Raw genomic sequence first — 17757 nt, forward strand, 5'->3', positions numbered from 1 at the left:
TGGGACAACACAAGCAAGACCAGGTGGAAATATTTGAACACGAAGGGAACCAGACATAGTCTGCCAGCTCCAACGCCACATGAGCTCTCACACTGGTGTGGCTTCCAGGTTATGTATTTCATCTATCGACAAAACCCAACCAAACTAGCCATTTCCACCCACCTCTGATCTTTCCCAGCTAAGCAGATATTCATATGCTGTGAATAAGTGCACAGTGAAATTAAGTCAAACTATGCTGAATGTCACCCATCCGGTGAGGATAAATGTGTTGACAAAAAAGATTGGCTCATCAGTTTAATGACAGTTGCTGTGTTGTTTTTGGTGATTTTATGGCGGTGGTGTTCAGGAGCTCAGTCTCCACAGCGGGTTGTCCCACAGAAACACAGAATGGATTAAATGAGAGTACTTTGTAGTCAGCTCAATGAAGAAAGTGACATTATCTCATATTTGTGGGCTCTTGAAGAAGGTCATGTTGTCTCCTGATAAGATTCATAACAGAACAAGCAGTGTGTCCTGATGTAAACCCCTGGGGTGGGGAGCAGTATGTAAGTGTGTGTGCATAGTCTATTGATACACTTCTGAATCCACGTGTGAGCCTGTCAGATGTGTGAAAGTTGGATTCTACAGAATCAACCGCAGGCATAAATGTTGTGTTGGTGGGTGGGCACCTAATTGATTTCTTTGTTGGAAAGATTAGAGCACATTAGTGTTATTCGCTGAGTGTTTGGATGTATTAAAGAACATACACTTTTAGTCTGACTGCATTAGCTGCACTCCCATCACCCTGTGCCTCTGTTTGCTTAGATCAGATAACAGTCAAGCTGCAAACAGATGCATTACCAAAAGATATACATATCTCTAGTCTTTGATCTTATGGTAATGTTAACTTTATGTAAAGATGTGATGTTAAGTAAAAACAGATTTTTGTACCCCCTACGCAAACCTTGATATTTGTTTGCCGTTGAACATATTTCCTGTCCTTTGAGATTATTAAAATGATACATTTAAACTTCAGTTTACTAACATATCTTTTTAGTCCTATCAACCCTCTGCATGTCCTCCTTCACTACACCCGTGAAGCTTCTCTGTGGTCTTCCTCTTTTCCTTTTTGCTGGCAGCTCCATATTTAACATCCTTTGTCCAAAACTGGAAAATCTACTATCCCTCCAATACACCTTTATGTCAGTTTGTCCCTTTTCCAAATCGTACCTTTGCAGTTTTAATCAACTTGTTCCCAGATCCAGACTGTTTTGAAAGGAAGCCGTATGCCACAAGTCACTTTGTACCCACACACTGTACCTACTTGGGCCTGCTTTGTACTCTCTTTGGTCCATTTCATACCTGCCTTGTTATGCTTCATATTAACCTTGGCAGTCACCTCACCACTGATGATTTAATCTAATACAATAGACCTTTGAAAGGAAGATAAGCAGATTTGGACGAGTTGTATTATTATCAGTGGTGTGATTAGACCTGAGCATGAAAGACTGTAGCCCCAGATGTTTTTGTTGGAATAGTCACAGATTTCAAGAGAGAAAAAAAATAAAAAATAAAAATGCAGTTCTGTTCATTGCATTAGGCTCCTAAAATACTGTGGTGTTTATACCAGAACCACTACCACGGAATATTAATTACAGGGAGAACATAGAGGTATATGCTTCACATCCTTCTCATGTTTGCAAGAAATATCATTACTATTAAGAGGAGGAAATAACCCCCCCCCACACACACACACACACACACACACACACACACACACACACACACACAAACCAAATCACTGTGGATTTTAGGTGTGTTTCAGGTTTTTTTTTTACATGTAGTGGTATGGCTCTAATTTGTGATCTATCGTATAGAAATATAGAATGCCTGAGGCAAGGAGAGCAATAGCAAAATAATCCCAGAGCACCAAACAGAGCAACATGAATGGCTATGTGTACAAGAACAGCAATTTTCCCAACTGTTGACCTTTTTCTAAATACAACATGACAATTTTGCTCTCCTATGCCCACTCTCAGGTTTGTCTTTGGACTCTTGGTTGCTTTTCTGAAAAATGTTCTCCGGGTGTGCTAATATGGAAAAATTTTAAATTACCCGGAGAGATAATCTGCTAACATGCAAAAAAGCCCTTCATAAACGTAGAACTGTATATTATTCATCTTTAATGGAAGAGAATAAGAACAACCCCTAGGTTTCTGTTTAGTACTGTAGCCAGACTAATGAAGACTCCTATCTCTGTTGAACCATGTATCGCTATAACTCTAAGTAGTGATGACATCGTGAATTTCTTTTTAAAAAAATATTTAAATTAGAGAGAAAATTCACACCATCCTTCCTCTGACTCCCTATCAAATGAAATAACTTTAAAAATGTCCCTAGGACCTGATTTGTGTTTGGAGCGTTTTTGTCCTGTTAAGCTCTCTGAATTGTCAAAAATAATTACCGTACTTCATTCAAACCACCAACATGTCTGCTAGATCCCATCCCAACCAGACTGTTCAAAGATGTGTTTCTCTTAATTAATATCCCCAGTCTGGATCTGCCTAATCTGTCTCTAATGACTGGTTATGTACCACAGAGCTTTAAGGTCGCTGTAATTAAACATTTACTGAAGAAACCTGATCTTGATTCAGAGTTCTGGCCAATTATAAACCTATATTCAATCTTCAATTCATCTAAAAAAAATCTTGAGAAAATAGTTGCAAATCAATTGTGTGAACATATATCTGTTTGATAAGTTTTGGTCAGGGTTTAAAGCTCATCATAGCACAGAAATGGCATTGGTGAAAGTTACTAATGATATGATTGTGTCCATACTTGTCCTGTTAGATCTCAGTGCTGCATCTGATACAGTTGATCACAATATTCTATTACAGAGGCTTAAAGATGATATTTGGATTACAGGAACAAATTGAAAATGATTTAAATCATATTTATCTGGTAGATTCCAGTTTGTTCATGTTAATAATGAATCTTCTTCATACACCAGAGTTAAGCTGTTGTCATGTTCCATAAGAAGTCACAAAATCGTCTCTCATTCACATGGTTGTATGACGAAAATTGCATCCTTTTGTTTGCGTAGAAGCTTTGTCTGCCTCATCTTGACACAAGGCCAAACTTTTTCTCTCAGGGGTTTGAGCAGCAAATTGTCTGATTAGTCAGAAGTTGTTGTGGGCGTGTTTATGCAGAAAAGCCGGCGAGCTTTATTGGAGTCATTTTGCTTCTGCTGCTTCGCTGAGATGCAGCTGGCCGAGGCTCTTAGAAAATACAGCTGTCTTTACAACTGTTCCAGCAAAATTTAGAAACCTATGAACGTAAAAAGATAGTCCGTTGATGAAGAACTTGTTGAAGGAGATATCACAGTTCTTGTGCACAGAGGACACCGCAGAGACGCAGGCGGCTGTTCGTGGTTGTGGCGGATGAGAGGAAGTACGCCTTGACTGGGCAGCATAGGGACACTTTCCCATTTGTTCGTTTATTATTGTGCACCCTAAAATTTGCAAATGACAAACATCCATCATGTGCTGTCTCAGTCTGTTTTAAAAAAAAGTCTGGTCGCTGTAAGGGAAGCAAATATCTGTACAGGGACAGGAGAGTTGAGAAGCCGACAGGAAGAAACTCATTTGAATGCTGTAGGTAGATGAAGGAGCTTCCCAGGAGTTCTGAGCCAAATGTCTGGTGGACTATGAAAGGTGTGTCCCAAAATGAACGTCTCTCAACCATGTGACCGCAAACCTCTTTACTTCTCATGGAGTATGACGACACCTTTAGTCATGGAATTCCTCAAGTTCAGTGCTTGAACCAGTATTCTTTACTTTATTTATGCTTCCAGTAGGTAAAGTTGTTAGATAGCATGGGATCAATTTTCATTGTTATCCTGGTGATACTCATGACTGCTGGAAGACTCCTTGGTGAAAAGAAAAAAAATCCTTCAAAACTACAGGAAGATTGTGTGAAAGTTACAAATTTTCAACTGCAGTCTCACTGAATTCTGAGTGTTTGCGACCAAATGAACATCTAGCCATGTGGCCATGTTTTGAGCGGCCAGTATTTGAAAATCACAGCTTATCATTGTGTGCATGGCTTATAAAATTGCATTCTTGATTGTGCGCATTAGTTTGTTGTCCACCTCCACCCACATCATGCAAGCCTCGGCCCGCTTTGTATCGCCCCCACGTTTATGATTTATTCTGCTGGAGTAGACTTTAGAAATGAAGAAAGGCAGATTTGGGTTTGGGCCAGTTTTTCAATAATTATCATTTATTATCAGCGTGGTTCTAGACCTGGACATTTGCCTTGGATCATTTCTGCTACTACTTTGCACAGCACACAGACTACTTTGTGACTATTTCCAGAGATATGCTGTCACACAAGATTTTTGATCATGCAACAAGCCTCTGCCACTCACCCAAGGAAGTTGAGAACCCTGCTAAAGTCACAAAACATTCTGGAGACATTCAGGAGACTTCCTTGTGAATGCTGTTCACCATCTATTTGCAGCTCAGTGATACAACCTTAAATCACCCACCTCTCATTCCAGTTGTCACCCTTCCCTGTTTAAATAGTCATTGGTTTCTCAAGTCATTTGTCAGATCCTACTGCTTAGCAGCACAGATGGGTTTCCTTTCTGCTTTTTATTTGCCTTGCCTGTGTTTTCAGTTATTTATACTTCCTGGTTTCTGTGAACTCCTACAGGTTTTTTTTCAGTTTGTTTGCTGTCTTACCAGCTTTTGAGTTTTAATCTTAAAGTTTTGTTTCTCATTGAACCCCTCCATCACAGTGACTGCACTTTGGGTTCCAATCTACACAAAATATGACAGGTCTATTACTTCTAACCAGATTAAAACTCAATTTTCAATTGGTGAGAGGGGGCAAGGAAATGTGTGTGTCTGTGGGTGCGGTATATACTTTTTATTTGAAACAGTCTTAAATTTCTGTCTTTTTTTCTTTAGTTTAATTTAAAAGACTGATGGAACTAGCCTAAGATGATTTAAATACAGTTTAGTCAAAGTATATCTATGGGTTGTTTATTTTTATTTTTATTTTTTTCAAAAGCTGTGGCAAATCAGCAACTTGGCTATGTGATGCAAACTTCCAGTTTTGAAAAATCAACACAACTTACACAAGTTCGTTTTCAGTGTGTGTTCAAATAGATCCAGAGTTTAAAGGTCATCAGAGTAATTGTGTACAAGTTACTGGATTTAAGTACAAACTTGTTATTCAACTCCTCTTTCCTGTTCGTACATGCCAAGTCATTTAGTTCACTGCAGGCTGCAGATAATATTCTTGAAATGATTTTTTCTCATCTGATCTGGCACTCTTCCCACAGTTTGACGTAGCATTAACATACAACATGAATTTTCAGTTGTCAGGTTAAAAAAGTGAGCTACCACTTATGTTGAGGCAGACAGTGTCAAAGCTGAGCTGCCACAATCTGTAAGCCTAATGACATTTCTTTGGCCTTAACACTACAGTATGTTTGCATGCTTTCTGGAGTGTTTTGTGAGCCTCAAATTGATTTTTTTGGGTGAGAAGCAGCTGAAATCTGAGGAAACTCTCAGCTGAAATTTCAAACAGCCACCTTTTTTCAAGCTATGCTACACTTGCCTTCATCTTCCTCCACTCCCCCTCCTTTAACTTCCTTTCTTCCCCCACCATAAACTTTGTCTTTCTCTTTGCTGATTCCGTGTGTCAACTGTGAGGCACGGCTCAAAAACATGTAGATGTAATCTCCACCTCAGCGTGCCAAAGAACAGCGACTAGATCATGTCAGAGAGTTGATCCGTGACGTGCTGACAGGATTGACGTAGCGAAGCATGTGGGTATTTGCTTTCAGGCACCTTGTTTTATGGGGAAGAGATGTGCTGTGGTAGGAGGCCTAGTTTTCAGATAATTGATAGGCAAACGAGGTGCTAAAAACCTTGCTAAGGAATAGTCTTTAGGTGACAAAGAGAACAATGAAAGTGGATTTAAGTTAAATATAGTTATGAAAGAGGATCATAAAGGAAAGAAATGAGAGAATGAAGAGGATAAAGAAGGCTCAAAGACACAACCAAACAAAGATCTATGGATGAAATATTCCTAGAAGAAGTAGTTTAATGGTAGTGGCTGTTTTGAATGTGTTGAACAGTGTTCATGGTTGTTTACTTTGTTCATATGAATGAATAAAAACTGAAAACAGGATCATCTTGAGCCACAAAAATGACTTCAACCCCAAAGCTTTAAGAAAGTGTAAATAATAAAGAACCTGTCCTACAGTGGTTTAAATTATATCTGACAAACAAGAGTTTCTTTGCTCATACACAATATTCATCAGATGTAGCACTGCTTACACATAGAGTTCCTCAAAGTTCTATTCTGGGCCTTGTCCTGTTTTTATTATACATGTTGCCTTTAAGGTTCATTTTTGCAAAACATGATATCCTGTTCTCCTGCTTTGAAGATGGTTTGTTGAAGTTGGATGTTCTTCCTTCAGCCTCTCTAGACTATGATGATTAAAAGTGGATTGATTGTGCATTGTAATGCTTGTGTTCATGCGGCATTGAGTTAAACTTGTTGCTCCATATTTTGGGGGCTGTTCTAAGACAAGAGTTCGAAATGTAATCTGGATTTTAGAGAACTGGCTGCTCTGACAAAGGGCACAACCAAGGAGGGGCCAGGAACGAGGTGCAATGGCCCATCCTGAATATAAATAATGCAAGTAATCACAGGATTGACATCAACTGCCTTTTGGAGTCGACCTGATTCGAGACAGCAGACACAACTAATCAACCCTGGTAAACACAAAAATGGCGACAAATCAGTCAGTTTTACAGATGTTGAGTTAAATCTTGGTGTGCTAGTAGCTGAGACTCCCTACCAACACATATGTGAGTGCTAACAGATTTAGCAAATTTTCTGTTTAAAACTTTGGTATGCAAGCAGTGGAAAATGTGCATTCTGTCAAGCAATACAAGTTTCTTGTGTAAATATGAATTGTAGAGAAGAGAGGAAAAATGTTAATGAGTTGAGTAGTGACTGTGATGTTCTCAGTAATATTACTGTAAAGTAAAATAAACAATCAAAAACCAAAGTAGGCTTACATCAGAAGGTGGGTCCCTAACTCCCACCTTGCAAAATTTTTCAAATGAAAAATATTATACAACAATAGCATATTAAAAATCCAGAAATTTTGTTATGGCTTTTGGTGTAGTTGTGTCACCCCAAGATTATTAGTGAACCCCACCTGACCACCTCTTTCAACTTTCTGGTGGCGCCCCTGGCACTGACAGAAACTGAATGATTGGTCAAAAATGTCTGGGTTTGGGTACATATTGTGTTTTCTGTATTTTGATTGTTTCATTTCTTGTCTTATTTGGTTCCTGTGTTTATCCTGGTCTTAGTTCATTTCTTGTTCCTCGTGTCTGTGTTTGCTGCTACATTCACTCCTCCTCAGTCTCTGGTTTTCCTGCCACGCCCATCTTCACCTGCCTACAATTATAATCACTCACCTGTGCCCACTTCCCATCATCATCCTGTCTTTAAAACCCGGTCACTTTCTCCACTTACTTGCTGGTTCATTGTCGTATTCTTGCCTCCCCGATGTGCTGTCTTCCTGGTTGTTGTTGCTTCTTGATGCCCCTTGTGTCCTGGTTGTCTTGTTCCTGTTTAGTTCCTGGTTTAGTTTAGGTGTTGTTTGCTGCCCCGTCAGCTCTTTGTTTTTGGTTATAATAAACTAGACACAACTGGGTTTTAAAAATATTTAGAAATGGCTCCAAGGCACATTCCTGACTTCTTCAAATCAGCAGTTTTTGTCCTTTCATTTTTCACTGAGCTACACTGACTTTTTGATTATAATGTCTGTTGGTATTTAAGTCAGACCTATCAAACAAACTCTTCATTTTGTCACAGACAAAATACCAGATGTAGTGAGTCATTTTAGTCATAGACATCACACCTTTTACCTTGGTTAATCCCAAATACTTGGACTGGGTGTTGGACTTGTGTAGGTATAATACAGCGTTGATTCCCGTTTTAGCTCCATGAAGGCAGATCACCAGAGTGAGAACAGTACGGCAGATACAGCTGAAGAAAGAAGAGGGAGAACTGCAGGAAGCTACAGTGTGGTTTCTTGTTTCTAACTCCCATAGCGCCCGGAGGTTCCCTCCAGCTCGCTCTCTCGGTGAAATATTAATCGTGTTTGACAGCTGTTTTAGTGAGGGAAACAAACACGAGACTGGGGCTTTTTGGGAATGAACAGAGACATATGCTGAAGCGTGGACTGGCTCAGATAAGGAACAACTGTTGTGGACAAAAGACACAGCACAACTCGTGACAGTACAATGTGGATTATGCTCATTAGGAATGGAGTGTTGTAGAGTGTGAAATTATCACAAGCTGTACTCGATCTCAGCTGTAATGTCCTCGGGGGGAGCTTTGCTCTGTAATGCAATGAGTGGAGGAGTATATAGTTTACAACCCACATTAACTCAGCAGGTTAGACTTTAGTCCCACTCGTGACTACCGTTCCAGAAACCTCGCCTCTACCTTAACACTTTAACAGCGTTCCTGCAACCCCTGCGAACGTAACAAGCTATAAATGCTCCAGAAACACACTCGTGCTGCTCCAGAGTGGTAGAGGCAATTTGCAGCATTAAGATGCCTGATAGCACACGTCCGCTGAGAGTTAGGGAGTGATTTAACGGACATTGCTCACACCAATTAGAGTGAGTCAGCCAGGCAACGCTGCTGACGACAAGTGGATGCCGCCGCTGTCAACGCGCAGGCACACACGTGCTCCCACGCACTGCGGAAAGGGTGCATTTCACTGTTTCTTTTGTGATTAGGAGCATGAAAATAGCCCATTTAGATAATCCCTCCCTGTCAGCGCTGTCAGCCTGAGAGACACGGACACATCCCAGGCACTCACTCCCTCATTACCATATGCCAGTCATTTCAAGAGGGCCGACAACAAAGCCTAAAGGCTGAGCTGATGAGAATGGCCACCTGCTTCTCTTTTCGGTGAGCACTAAAGCCGCTGCTTGTCTCGTCGCCGGCCAAGCCTGGAGCGACATGACACAGTACGAGGGCCACCAAAAAGGAGGGACCGTTCGGCACCGGGGCGAAACAGCCCCGGGACAAAGACAGTGCACAAAAGCATTTCTATTTGCACACCCATTGAGGAGTCAGGCTCTGAAGAGCACCTGATTCATTTCTTCTGGAGGGCTATTAATCTTTTCAAGCACCAGAATCACTTTGCCTCTCAGGAACGGCCAGGAGATTGAGTTTTCTATTACAATCAACCAGAGGCTGAGTGCAGCAGGAGGACGGTGGCAGTGAGGCCACTGTCCTTGGCGCTGCCTTTCCCAATTTAAACAAAAACAAGAGAAGGAACATATAATCACACAGTGACCTTACTGTAAAAGTTCTATTCACCGTGGTGCAAGCAAGGTCACAAAGACATAAACTGCTGTTGTACGTATGACACAGCTTGGAGGGCCTTTTCATTTATATGGACATTCAACAATCTAAGATGATCCGATGTCTTAGTTCTTCAGTCAAAAAGGCCTTCTGTTTTTTAGTCATTCACTGCGCAGAATAGCCTCCTCTGTCCTTTTCCCTTAATTTCTGCATATGTGTGTGTCTGCAGTCAGTTTAGTTAGTCATGAATCATATAAGGGCAGGATGTGGCATCATAAACTAACGGTGTTGTGTCAAAGTTTCGCTGCTGTGTTATGCTCCTTTTCATTGTCCAGCTTGGAGACCGGTACTCAGATCCGTTTCAGACATTAGACCTGCTGCCCGAGAATACTCTGCTGTGATTGGTTGTTAGCCTATCTAATGAAACTCACAGAGAGCAGACTTTATTTTCTTGTCTGTACAGAAAAACAGACTTCACAACATTCATCTTAAAGCTTAGTTGTCGGTGTGAAAAGAAAAAACTACAAACTGAAACTTACAAATGTGCAAAAATAAACACACAAAAAACTGACTGTGGTTTTATCAGTTTATAATTGGAGCATCATGAGTTTACAAACTGAGTGTGGCCCTCAGAGGATTTTCTAAAAATTTAAATGACTTCTACTGGTTTACACAGGCGGCTCTTAAAAAGTGTATTGGAATGAGTCAGAAGGGAAGTTGGTTCCGTTCCAGCTTTAATGTCCAGGTTTTGAGCCAAGATCTACATAAACAGTACTGATAAAAAGTGTTCACTCTTTGGATGTTTTATGCTTTTATTGCTGTTACAAATCAATCGTGGTCAATGTAAATTGGCCTTTTTAACAAAAGCATTTCCAAACAATCTTCTTAATGTCAAAGTGAAATCAAACTGACTGCATAAATCTTCACTCCCTTCAATGACCGTCCTAGTTCTACTCAGAGAAAAGATTATTGAAAAGTACAAGTCAGGGGATGGATACAAAAGAGTTTCCAAGACCATAAACATCCTCAGGAGTTCTGTTAAGTCCATCAAAAGATGGAAGGGATATGGGACATGTGTAAATCTACCAAGAGCAGGCCGTCCACACAAACTGAGTGACCGTGAAGAAGGAGAACAGTGAGAGAGACCACCAAGACACATGTGAGCTCTCTGAAGGAGCTGAGATTGAGCTACAGCAACTGCTGTCCAAGTTCTTTACCACTCTGAGCTTTATGGGAGAGGGGCAAACAGAAAATTCAGATTAAATCTTCACTAGAATTTGCGAAGCAGCATGTGGCAAGAAGCATGCTCAAGTGCTTCTTTGCAGCCAGCCCTAGTCAAAACTTAAAAACAGATTTTTATTTTGCAGAAGGACAAGATAAAAGTACGTCTGAAAACAGCATGCAATTTTTTAAAATGATTTTTGACATCCTATCTTAGCCCAGTATTTTCTTTCTGCAAAACAAAGTTGAAAAAGACAAACTCTTGCTGACTGCCCCACGCATAAAAAGTGGCAACAGCTAAATAAACATTCATGTTGCTCACAGTTACATTTCTAAATGTGATTAGAAACTGATGTTACACTTAGTCAAATAAACCTCTATCAGTGAACATACTGCTGTGATGTTATGTGCACAGCACACAGCATAAGTAATTCCTACCTGTGGTAGCTAACCTTGTCAGCCAGCAAGCGTTCCTCATGCATTAATGGTCAAGAATGAAAGGTTATGCCGAAATGTGCCTGCATGCTTGGTTCAGCATGCACATCTCAACCACGAAGCAAATCCACATTTTATCATGCAGACACTACAGAGAAGAGGAAAAGTGTAGAGGAACATGGTGGACAGAATTTATTTTAGAAATTTTGACACGTGGTGCCATTTCTAACTTTCTCTTTATCCATCTGTTGTCAAAATGCCAGCTCAGTCTTTAATGTATATGGCTGTTTTTTGTTTTGTTTTTTTGTTTGTGAAAAAAGATCTGGTCACAGATTGATATAAACCAAGCAAGACGGTCAATAAAAAAGCAAGTAAAATGCTGAGCTCTTCCTATTCTACTCCATATTTCATGGATAAGAATAACAATCCACAAGTATTGCTCTTTTGTCGGGTTAAACTCTAAATTCTTGTTGTGGACATACTGAATTTGATAGGAATGTCTGAAATGCTTTTTTTTATGTGTGCGTGTGTGTGTACATTTTCTTTTCTGAGTATCTAAAAAAAGTTTATCCCATTCTTTTGTCACACACCCAAAGCCTCACTGGACTTTTATTTACCGCTGTAAATAACAGTCTGCTGTGACTAATTGGCTCGTCACAAAAAAATGACCTGAATCAATCTTGAAGACATAACAGCAGCTTCTTAAACACTTAGGGTCAAAAGGTACACTCGTTACATGAGCGGGAGTTTTGATTTATCAAATTCAAGTCAAATATTGTCTTGTATAACTTATCAGCGATGTTCATTAAACTGTAGCCTAGCCTCTTTATAAATGTCTGTGGGTGAAGGGAATTAATTGCAAAAGAACCAAGTGAAGCGGTGAAACTGGCCACAGACCCCGAGCCAGGCTTCTATACGGCAGCACTAATGGAGGAATATGGAAGGCACTTTAAGATGAAAAACGACAATGGAGGCTCATGTCACTTAATCAATGTGAAACCCCAGCAGGGAGAGGAAGGCATGGCCTGCGGGGGCTTGCAGTCCCAGGACTCATGTCCCTGGAACAAAAGGGTTTTTAAATGAGCCCACATTCACAGCGTAACTCATCTCAGTCACGGCGATGATGGCGCCGGTCCCCAAGGGGGTGTTGCTAGAGGGCTGCCTCTTCTTGGGAGGTGTTTAACAACAACATCTATCTCTGTAACACAATACTACAGAAACAAGGAGTCATCATCTCTGGTGGCTCCAGAGCCACCGTCATTCACGCTAGATGACATTCTTCATGAAAAAGCCTGAGGCAACGCTGAGGCTTGGGAACATCAGTCACTCCCTCAGCCAGTTGTTACCAATTAAGATCCCCCCCAAAAAAACAATAAAATCTGCTAGTCTGGGTCATTTATATACTCCACTGTTCTTAGTAAATTAAAGTAACTGATGTAGGGATGAAAATGAAAAAAATCGGAACCACTCTGTTTATGTGTGTGTAAACAGAAAAGTGTGTTTCATTTGGTTCAGAGCAAATGGGAAGAAGCTTTGTGCCAGGCAATATGTAGAGCCCCGTGCTTTCTACCATGAGAAAAATGTGGATGCATTTGCTGAATTGAACGTTAAAGAGATAACCTTGTTATTTCTGAAGTGATGTTCTGTCAAATACTTATCGACAGTACGTTTATCAGCCGTGACATAAGTCACAGAGCACAAAGGATGTCGAAAAGTTGCAGAAGTCTTCATCCAGACTAGGCTAGCCATACGACGTTTTTTTTTCAATTGTTTTTCAGGCTTATAAAACAACTCTTTCTTAAAAGAAGAAAAAGAAAACATACTGGTGTAAAAATGCTGCATTAGCTGATATAAAATTTTCACATTTTTGCATGACACCAATTGTTTAGTTTGTTGCTGATTTCTGTGTTGCTACACCATTCTGTGTGTGCTGACGGTGCTGAGGCTGCTGAATGTATCAGTCCGCCGGGAGTTGAGTAAACATTTGGACAGACTAGATGCGCTGATCAGGCGGACTGATACGTTCGCAGCCTCAGCACCATCAGCACCATCAGCATACAGTTGAAACTAGAAGTTTACATACACTATATAAAAAGACATATGCATTTTTTCACACTGTCTGACGTGAAATCAGAGTAGGTCAATTAGGATTTTCAAAATGATTTCTATTTGCTAAATGCCAGAATAATGAGAGAGAATGTTTTTAAGGCAATTTTTATGACTTTCCTCAAAGTCAAAAGTTTAATACACCAAGATTACTATGCCTTTAAACAGTTTGGGACATTTGATGTCATGTCTTTGGAAGCTTCTGATAGGTTTGCTGATAACATCTGAGTTAATTAGAGACACACCTGTGGCTGTAATTTAAGGCACACAGCTTCCTTCTGTCTCATGGAAAAGTTGAAAGAAATCAGCCAAGATTTTAGGACGAGAATTGTGGACTTGCACAAGTCTGGTTTATCCTTGGGTGCAATTTCCAGATGCCTGAAGGTGCCTCGTTCATCTGTACAAACAATTATACACAAGTATAAACGAGATGGGAATGTCCAGTCATCAATCATCATACCGCTCAGGAAGGAGACGGGTTCTGTGTCCCAGAGATGAATGTGCTTTGGTCTGAAATGTCCAAAATAGCCATTTTGACAAACGTAGCCTATAGATTTAAGTCAATTGAGACTGTTTGCTCAACATGTACAAAAGATCCTAAAGAGACAGTAACTGTATTGTAGTGTCAAGAGAAATTATATAAGATTTGACAGCGAATAATAGTTGAAGTTTTCATTAAAACATTAGGGCAAACAGTTTTAAACTTTTTTTTGACCAAACATATGTAAAGCATTTTGAAGAAAGCACAATTCTTAACTGAAGAGGGTCACAACGGTGTGCCTGATGGCAAACTGCTTTGTTTTTTCAGTTTTTACACAACTCCGTGTTCAGAGAATATCTGCGATTTTTACAGTTTAAGTGTTGGGTCATTTTTTTACTGATGTATGGTATTTCTGGAGTTTACAAAAAAGAAAAAAGCAACCTGAAAATTGGGACCCCAAAAACCCAACCCAACCGTGGATTTTGTGAACCGTTCTACCCCCATAAACCTACGCCGGTCTGCTCAGGGGACGGAAAAACAGAACTCTGTCGTCTGACAGATGTGGACAAAAACAGAGGCAGACAAACATGTCCACATCTGGGCTGGTCAGTTTGTCTCTGCTCGCCCTGATCTTGAGGCTGCCTTCCCCCCTCCAGGGTGCTCTTATCTCTGAAACAAACACCTTCCCGTGCCACCGCCTCGCCCGCAGCTCTCATCTATCTGCCTGACATGTGCTTCCTTGTTTGTTTTCTCTCGCCTGTTAGACACGGCTGATGATACTGAGCAGTGTCGGCAGCGCTTCTCCGTTCGACACCAGATGAATCAATCACTCTGGCGTTTGCCGCTACCCTGTTTAGTGCAGACAGAGTCTTTCCCACTTCAATCAATGCTGGGGCTTTAGGAAGCAGTTAGTGCTTTTCCTGCTATTTATTAGGTAAAGAATAGCTCCCCTAAAGTGGCTCTGCCACACACTTTGTGCTGAGTGACACATGAACAATGCCAAGTGTGTGCTAACGTCCTGCAGCAACTTACTTTGTTTATTCAAACCCCACAGGGAAATGCAGCTTTCATACTGTGTAAACTGAATGTACATATGTAGGAAATATATGCTACTGTGTGCAGATGTCAGTCAATTCAGCTAAACTCAAGCAAATAGGTTGATTTTATTATTTAAAAAAGGAGCAAAATAGCTCATAGAGACAATCAAACATTATGTTCAGCCAGTTGAAAAATATTGGTACCTCTTCCCAAGCGGTTCCTTTCTAAAGAATTTATTATTGATCAATAAATAGGTTGTTCATGAGTTTATAAAGCATTAAAAATCATTTATAAAACAGTGTTCATACACTGAAGCAGGCTCGGCAAGATCAAGGGCTGCACTGTTATTTGTTTTGTCATAATTAAAATCTTAAATAAACATTTTTCAGTAAGTTACCTTCATGTAAGTATTATGAGTTTGTAGATATGTTTGTTTGAGTTTATAAAGTTACTTAGTTAATCTTTACTAGAATGAAACTGAACTTCCCCAAATATAAGCCTGCTTCAATGTATGAACAGCGTTTTATAACTGATTGTTAATGCTTTATGAAGTCTTTACAAACACATAACCTATGAATAAGGCATTGATAAATCCTTTATAAAGGGGCTTTTATTAGGCAAGAGTACCGAGATAGTATGCTAAAGTAAGCAGCAAATACACTATTATGTCAAAAATCAAGACAGAAACATAGTTGATTTGTCTGCAGTTCTTATATCTTTTAAGCATTTTAACAATCTTTTATGTATGGATGTTTGTTTAGCAACATTATTAAAACAAGTTGATAATCTCTCTCAATAGTAGAAAATGAAACAATATGCTCTCCTTACATTAAAATCTGTATATATTCTGACAAACAGGGACAAAAAATGACCAAGAAGAAAGAAATCACTTTCCTTACATCTCCTACAAAAGTGTAAAAACAAAAACCCATCAAGGTGGTTTAAAATTTCACATTTCTTTTTAGCTGATAAAGTCCTGTTCGAGATGGTCCTGTGTCTGAACGATGAGCAGAGGGTTTCTGTGGGTGCTCAGCTCTAAGAAAGTCCCACCGCTGCTCCTCCCAGATGCTTCTCCTGCCTCTGCTGCAGCCTCGCTCATCTGCGGACACCGCCTGTCTGCAGAGATCCTCAGCTCCTCCGTTAAATGTTCCCCCAGCTCCTGGATCAGCTGCCCGCAGCCCCCTGAGTCGGAGTGAGGGGCGGCCGCTTTCAGCTGCTCAGCTGAGGAGAGCGTGCCTGAGTGTGTCTGGGGGATGGGAGAGACAGAGGAGGTGGGCTGGGATTGTAGGGGGCTGTCTTTACACGCCTCTCCTCCTCCTCCCGCCGTGGATTCGGAGCAGGCTTGTCCTTCACTTTCAGAATCCTCACTCTCGCTGGATGAGTCGCTGCTGCTGCTGCTGCTATCACTGCAGGATTCAGAGGCACCGGAGGCTCGCTGCTCTTCCTCCATCACTATTCTCGCTGCGTTCTCCAGCTCGTCGAGCTCCAGCTCCAAGTCTTTTTTCTGCAGTGAGGCGTTTTGTAACGTGGCGACCAGCACTGTCAGCTTCGTGGACCTGGGACGAAGAGTGAGAGGGGGAGACAGGTTAGGAAAACAGAGCTGCGGTTTCCTCTCAACAAAGACAGAGACATCAAACTCATCAGTGTTACCCGCACAGAGAAAAGCTTGACTCCTGACTTATCGACTGGCATTCACTTGTACTGAAGACATAGCCACAGGATAACCATCTACAACTCTAATACCCATTAAGCAAATCCCATTCTCACATGAACGCTAAGTAGACGGTGATTTGCAGAGGCGACGGGGGCTCAATGAAATATGGAAATATGGATGTTTAATAATGGAAGATGAGCTCTGCTGATACAAGGGGCTTGGGATCTTTTCTTCCCTTTACTGCTGTTCGCCCTGTAAGAGGTGATAAGAGACTGAGGGAGTACACAGAGAGGAAGTCCCCCACCCCCTTCCAAAAATACACAAATGGAGAGATTAAAGGCGCTGTCTGAGATTGCAAACAATACAAAAATGGAGAAAGAGATTGGAAATACTTCATACTTTACAAGATGTAATTTCATATTTTAGCGTTAAAATTTGTGATATTTTTTTAAACGGTTCTTGAGTATCTCCTGGATGCTAAAGGGAGAAAAAACAGCCCCCCATTCATGACGGGAAGACAACAAATATGATCACTGCAAACACTTTGCCTGAACAGAACCTGCAGAGTGAAGTTAAAATAAGCCCCTAAAGGAGCTGAAAAGGTTGCAGTTGAGCACAAAGTCTGACTGCAGTCCAGTCGATAAAAGTCTAGACAGGGAGCCACTGCAGGCTGCAGCCCCACTCCACTGCTTAATGTCTCCAGAGATTAAGAAAACGCCCTCATTAGGAAGTAAACTTTCCTGTCCTGTCACTTCGGTTTTGTCGCCACAGACGACGCAGCAGAGTGCTGGAGGTGCAAGGTGTTGTGCTGCTGATGAATGTCCTCCTACAAGGCCTTGTTTGTGTAAAGCCATCGGTGTGTGTGTAGAGGGGGGGGTGGACCTCGCCTGCACATTATTCACGCTGGGAAAGCCTGCTAAGTTGCCAAAACCCCAAAGTGGTTGCTATTCGCCCCTCAGTGTGGATAGGGCATGTGTGCCGCCCCCATTGCTGTGGTGATTAAGAAATGACCTCTGTGGGTCACTGTGATTCAGATGTCCATTCAGGGTCGGAGTAAGTATGTGAGAGTCATGCTGGTGTGTGTGTGTGTGTGTGTACTGAAGGGCTACTGCTGCCTTTCATTTGCACACACTCCACTCCTCTTGCCCTCTTTGGCCCAATTAACCCACTGCTGAGCACCAGGATGGTTCCTCATTACTGTGCAGCCCTAATGAGCTCCCTGTTCTGGTGAATAGTGTTTTGTGCAGGCAGCAAGGAGAGGCTGCGCATTCATTTAAGACCCGAGGAGGGACTCTGCAAACAGATCTTATTCTTGCAGGGTTTCATAGGAACAAACACCCCTTCTTTGATCATAACAAAAAAAAGAAAATACAACAAGGGGGAAGGTGTGTGTGTGTGTGTGTGTGGGGGGGGGGGGGGGGGG

General features: G+C 41.2%; 1 protein-coding gene across 1 annotated transcript in view; it reads right to left on the reverse strand.

Annotated features, from left to right (window-relative positions):
• Positions 1–14781: 14781 nt before the first annotated feature.
• Positions 14782–17757, reverse strand: part of shq1 (SHQ1, H/ACA ribonucleoprotein assembly factor) — a 44127-nt gene continuing 41151 nt past the window's right edge. The window contains exon 12 of the mRNA XM_017426970.3: positions 14782–16236. Within this exon, the coding sequence (XP_017282459.1) occupies positions 15642–16236 (595 nt within the window). The 3' untranslated portion in view covers positions 14782–15641. The remainder of the gene's footprint in view (positions 16237–17757) is intronic.

The sequence above is a fragment of the Kryptolebias marmoratus genome, linkage group LG4 (assembly GCF_001649575.2).
Source record: "Kryptolebias marmoratus isolate JLee-2015 linkage group LG4, ASM164957v2, whole genome shotgun sequence".
NCBI classification, from domain to species: Eukaryota; Metazoa; Chordata; class Actinopteri; order Cyprinodontiformes; family Rivulidae; genus Kryptolebias; species Kryptolebias marmoratus.